Genomic DNA, 6,359 nt, shown 5'->3' on the forward strand with positions numbered 1-6,359 from the left:
ATTATGCATTTGTCAACTGGGTTACAAACACAATCAGGGGCGGAGTAGCCAAACAGGGGGCAGGACTTAAACCAAAACAAAAAGGCACATGGAGTGGGAGGAGCCAATCGTGACACTGGACATCCCCTGCTCTAGACTTAATAAGTTTATTTATTTGGTTTTGATGTTTAGGTTCTGGTAGGCTGAATCTGCTTGGTTGGTGTTGGGGTTTAGACTCTGGTAGGCTGAATCTGCTTGGTTGGTGTTGGGGTTTAGACTCTGGTAGGCTGAATCTGATTGGTTGGTGTTGGGGTTTAGACTCTGGTAGGCTGAATCTGATTGGTTGGTGTAGGTGTTTAGACTCTGGTAGGCTGATTCTGATTGGCTGATGTTGGGGTTTAGACTCTGGTAGACTGAATCTGATTGGCTGATTTTGGGGTCCAGGCTCTGGTAGATTGGACCCATGCTGATGTTATTCTGGTTTCGAGATGGATCATTTTCATAATCAGCATCAGCCTGAAATCAGAGTAAAGAAAACACAGTAATATTAGTCCATCACATTCAGCATGTGTAATATTCCCCAGTATGGCTGTGATATCATAGGTTCCCAACTCTGGCCCTGAAGATCTACTGCCATGGAGATGTTAGTTTAAACACACCTGGCTGTAATATTTAAACACCCTGATCATTAACTGGACCAGACGTGAGATTGAAGCTGTAACTAAACTCTCCAGAACAGGGCTGGACACCCCTACATTGCATCTAGAACAAAATCAAGCTGTAATAATCAAGTGAAGTTGAACTGTTTGCTTTAAACATCATAATTAGTTCAACAATATCAGTTCTTCCCACTGTGCTCTATAAAGGCTGTGGTGTAAACAGTCAGTTGTTTGGTTCTACACAGCAGTATTTTATTACTTTAATAAAGAGATGTCTTTTTCTTCTTTTCTATATTCATTTCATATTTTTTATTGGTGATTATTTGTATAATATAGAAGAGATACTAACACTGTAAGCCACTTTGGCTACAGCTGTAAATGAAATGGACCTGTAACCAGTAAATATATCAAATACCTTTAGGCCCTGTAGCCATTTGACCACTTACTCTGTTAGGTGTTCTTATCTGAGTGTTTGTAGAAACAGATCCTGCAGAACAAGAGATGTTGAAGAAAAAGCTTTATTCCACAAGAAGCTGAGGAAATCATCATTAACTGTGATCTAATTTAAACTTCTATTAAAGTATTACATTCCTACACAAGCTCCTTTCGTTATCTCAGGCTGGTTTCCAAGTCTGGACTGAGTGGAATTTTTAATGGTGAAACCCTGACACTGCAGTTTTGTCCAAGACTCAGCTGAGCCCACGTCCATAAACCCAACCCCAGTAGTGATATTCTGACAATATAGTCAAACTAGCCCAATACGGATCTTAAGATCTATAGATCTAGATCTATAACAAGGTTCCCAGAGGAGATCGGAAAGTTTTCTACAACTAAATCATGAAAAAGATGGAAATACTGCTACTTGATACTAAAACTCAGAGAAAGCTGCTTCATGAGAAAATCACTAACTCAGCGTTTAATTAAAACGCTGTATTTTTGGCTATTTTTGCTCATGATTTTAAATTAATACTCATAGTTTCTTTTGTTTTTAAGCTTTATCACCTGTCTGTAAAGCACTTTGAAGTGCTCTATAAATAAATATTTTATTATTATTGTTATTATTATTATTATTATCAAATAAAATGTTGTCCCTTTGTTTTTAAACTGTGTTTTTGTGCATAAATGGTGCCTTGTGTTTTACTGTGTTTGTAGAAGATCAGTGCTGATCCTCCAATCAGCAGCAGAACCACACAGACACACACAGGGATGGTGATGAGATAATGACCTTCAAAAGAAGGAAAGAGATTAAACACAAAGATCATATTCAGGACATTCAGAGCGCTTTCACAAGTACTGCAGTCTAAACAAACAAACAAACAAAACGTGTAAACTTTATAAAAACACATTTCTGACAATTTACAGTACGTTATCAAACACACACACACACACACACACACACACACACACACACACACACACACACACACACACACACAACACTACACTACAGTAACACACACACACTACAGTAACACACACACTACACTACAGTAACACACACACACACACTACAGTAACACACACACACACTACACTACAGTAACACACACACACTACACTACAGTAACACACACACACACACACACACTACACTACAGTAACACACACACATACACTACAGTAACACACACACACACTACACTACAGTAACACACACACACACACACACTACACTACAGTAACACACACTACACTACACTACAGTAACACACACACACTACACTACACTACAGTAACACACACACACACTACACTACAGTAACACACACACACACACACACACACTTACCAGAATGATGTGTGGCTGGTCCTGAGGTCTCTGTTGTGCTTTTCTCTGACCACACAATGTTCAGCGGTGTTCATGTATTAATAACACAGACACAGAGAAAAACATGTTAATAAACACTATTAGCGGTGTGTAATAACACCACGTCTGTGTCCAGCTCTGTAAGGATCTCTGTTTCTGCTGTTATCACTACACTACAGTAACACACACACACACACACACATACACGCACACACACACACTACAGTACAGTAACACGCACTACACTATACTACAATACAGTAACACACACACTACACTACAGTAACACACACACACTACACTACAGTAACACACACACTACACTACAGTAACACACATACACACACAACACTACAGTAACACACACACTACACTACAGTAACACACACACTACACTATACTACAATACAGTAACACACACACACTACACTACAGTAACACACACATACACACACACAACACTACAGTAACACACACACAGTACACTACAGTAAAACACACACACACAAACTACAGTAACACACACACAAATGCACACACACACATACACACACACACTACAGTAACACACACACACTACACTACAGTAGCACATACACACACACACTACACTACAGTAACACACACACACTACACTACAGTAACACACACACTACACTACAGTAACACACACACACTACACTACAGTAACACACACACACACACAGATACACACATGCACATACACACACACTACAGTAACACACACATTACACTACACTACAGTAACACACACTACACTACACTACAGTAACACACACACACTACACTACAGTAACACACACACACACTACACTATACTACAATACAGTAACACACACACAAACACACACTACACTACAGTAACACACACACACTACACTACAGTAACACACACACTACACTACAGTAACACACACACACACACAGATACACACATGCACACACACTACAGTAACACACACATTACACTACACTACAGTAACACACACTACACTACACTACAGTAACACACACACACTACACTACAGTAACACACACACACACTACACTATACTACAATACAGTAACACACACACAAACACACACTACACTACAGTAACACACACACACTACACTACAGTAACACACACACACTACATTACAGTAACACACATACACACACACACAACACTACAGTAACACACACAACACACTACAGTAACACACACACACACACACACACACAAATACACACACACACACACACACACACACTTACCAGAATGATGTGTGGCTGGTCCTGAGGTCTCTGTTGTGCTTTTCTCTGACCACACAATGTTCAGCGGTGTTCATGTATTAATAACACAGACACAGAGAAAAACATGTTAATAAACACTATTAGCGGTGTGTAATAACACCACGTCTGTGTCCAGCTCTGTAAGGATCTCTGTTTCTGCTGTTATCACTCCCATCATCCCTCCTCTATTTATTCTGTGTGTTCTCTTCCGTTCTTCCTTTCTTACTACACAACTTTTCTGAGTTCAGGACTGAAGATGGAGAAGGAAGCAGTGTTAAGCTCTGGTTCCTCTGAAAGATGAGGATCTGAGCTGAACTGAGGTTTTCTAGAGGCTCAGCCCGTCACAGATCTCCATACAGATTCTGAATCACTCTTAGTTTATAATCACATACAATTATTCATCGTATTAAAACTTCATATGAAAGTGAAACTGAAAGTGAAACTGATGAGTAGCAGTGAGTAAATGACCACATTATAGAGTAATTACAGGGTTATGTAGGTATTTAATACTCTCACCTGAAATTAGCTAAACAGTGGTAAAGTATCTCACCAGTGACCTGCAGCTGAATCTCTGTGTAGAGGGACTGATAACTGACTGACTCTCCTTCATTCCACACTCCACAGTAATAAACTCCTCCATCATCTTCTGTCACGTTACTGATCCTCACACTGAAAACTTTAGACTCTCTGTTATCAGACATGTAGAATCTGCCTCTCTGAGTCTCTGTGGTGCCGATCATGATATTAAAACGAAGACCATCACGTTTGTAGAAGAGCTTGGTGTGACTCTCAAACTGCTCTGGATATGAAAAGCTGATGGTGATGGTCTCTCCCACATAACCAGTCATGGTGTTTGGTCCCAAACAACACGGATCTGTTCATCAGACATCAGACAGAATTCATACATTAATGTATCTACTGTTTTGTCACCTCCTCGACATCATCACTGCAGAAAAGAATCACAAGGGATTGTTCACAATATGGGAACGTTTACTGGGTAAAATATCTGGTTAGCTGTTGTTTTTCCTTTAAATATATTTCAGGACTTCTCCAGATCTTTAGCAGCTGCTCAGGTTAAAACAATAAAAGAGTTATTTTAATGTTAAAATCTATTAAATGTAATTTTTAGATGCATAAAAACAAACAGATTCTAAAGGTTCTCACCACGGATCACTTGGAGGTTAAACTGATGCTTCAACTGTTTATTCTCTCCATACTGATATGGTCCAGCATCTTCTGAGCTCAGCTGTTTGAAGGTCACTGTAAGTGCTTGGTGAAAGTCACCATAGAGATGAAATCTGTCTTTCAGAATCCATCTGTTACGCTGATCATAGATTATTATTTCACACTTAGCAGCTTTGCAAAAAAACACCTGTCTCACTTCAGGGTCATAAACATTGTGCTTGAAGTTGATTGTAACTCTTCCTCCCAGGAAGCCGATGACATCAGTACCAGCTGCTCCACCTGCCAATGACATTCAGCATTTCACTGATCTCTCTGATCTTATTAAGAACAGCTCCTCCTCCATCATGTAAATCCTGAATCTAACTCTGATCAATATGACCTGGAAATATCTCTGTTCTGTAGTTTAAGCGTCTGAGGTTTCTATTTATTCTGAAGCAGTGAATCTGACCTGAGATCAGGTGGAGGGTGAAGATGAGGAGAATCTTCATTCTGGTCTCAGTGATGTTCATATAAACTCCAGTCCACCGTTTTCCAAGGTCAGTCCTGTACCGTTCAGAGGGAAACGGCTTCTTTTAGGTCTGTAAAAACACTTCATATAGACTATATGGACAAAAGTTTTGGGACACACCTCTAAATCGTTGAATTCAGGTGTCTCATTGCCACAGGTGTAAAAAATCAAGCACCCAGCCATGAAGTCTGCCTTTCCAAAGATTTGCCTAAGAATGGGTTGCTCTAAAGAGCTCACTGAATTTGAGCTTGGTGCTGTAATAGGATGCCACCATTGCAACACGTCAGTTCGCAGAACTTACTCCCTCCTAGATTGTATGATCAACTGGAAGTGGTATGACTGAAAAGTGGAAGTGTTTAGGAACCACAGCAATTCAGCCATGAAGTGTAAGACCACGGAAAGACACAAAGCCGAGTGCTGAGTCCTGAGGAGTGTCAGTAACCAGCTTCATAACTCCTCCCACCAACATCACTAAACAGCTTCACAGCTCCTCCCACCAGCGTCAATAACCAGCTTCATAACTCCTCCCACCAACATCACTAAACAACTTCACAGCTCCTCCCGCCAGCCTCATTAACCGGCTTCATAACTCCTCCCACCAGCATCAATAATCAGCTTCATAACCCCTCCCACCAGCGTCATTAACCAGCTTCACTGCTCCTCCCACCAACATCACTAAACAGCTTCACAGCTCCTCCCACCAGCATCACTAAACAGCTTCACAGCTCCTCCCACCAGCATCACTATACAGCTTCACAGCTCCTCCCACCAGTGTCAATAACCAGCTTCACAGCTCCTCCCACCAGCGTCATTAACCAGCTTCACAGCTCCTCCCACCAGCATCTCTAAACAGCTTCACAGCTCCTCCCACCAGCATCACTAAACAGCTTCACAGCTCCTCCCACTAGCGTTATTAACCAGCTT

General features: G+C 40.8%; 1 protein-coding gene across 1 annotated transcript in view; it reads right to left on the minus strand.

Moving 5' to 3' along the window:
* Window positions 1-6,359, minus strand: part of LOC108416505 (CMRF35-like molecule 8) — a 7,796-nt gene continuing 1,437 nt past the window's right edge. The window contains exons 2-9 of the mRNA XM_037543133.1: window positions 5,376-5,470; window positions 4,907-5,206; window positions 4,293-4,616; window positions 3,725-3,769; window positions 2,428-2,472; window positions 1,780-1,863; window positions 1,085-1,125; window positions 1-495 (exon numbers count right to left, since the gene is read on the minus strand). Of these exons, the coding sequence (XP_037399030.1) occupies window positions 151-495; window positions 1,085-1,125; window positions 1,780-1,863; window positions 2,428-2,472; window positions 3,725-3,769; window positions 4,293-4,616; window positions 4,907-5,206; window positions 5,376-5,436 (1,245 nt within the window). The 5' untranslated portion in view covers window positions 5,437-5,470 and the 3' untranslated portion in view covers window positions 1-150. The remainder of the gene's footprint in view (window positions 496-1,084; window positions 1,126-1,779; window positions 1,864-2,427; window positions 2,473-3,724; window positions 3,770-4,292; window positions 4,617-4,906; window positions 5,207-5,375; window positions 5,471-6,359) is intronic.

Source organism: Pygocentrus nattereri, chromosome 12 (assembly GCF_015220715.1).
Source record: "Pygocentrus nattereri isolate fPygNat1 chromosome 12, fPygNat1.pri, whole genome shotgun sequence".
Classification (NCBI taxonomy): domain Eukaryota; kingdom Metazoa; phylum Chordata; class Actinopteri; order Characiformes; family Serrasalmidae; genus Pygocentrus; species Pygocentrus nattereri.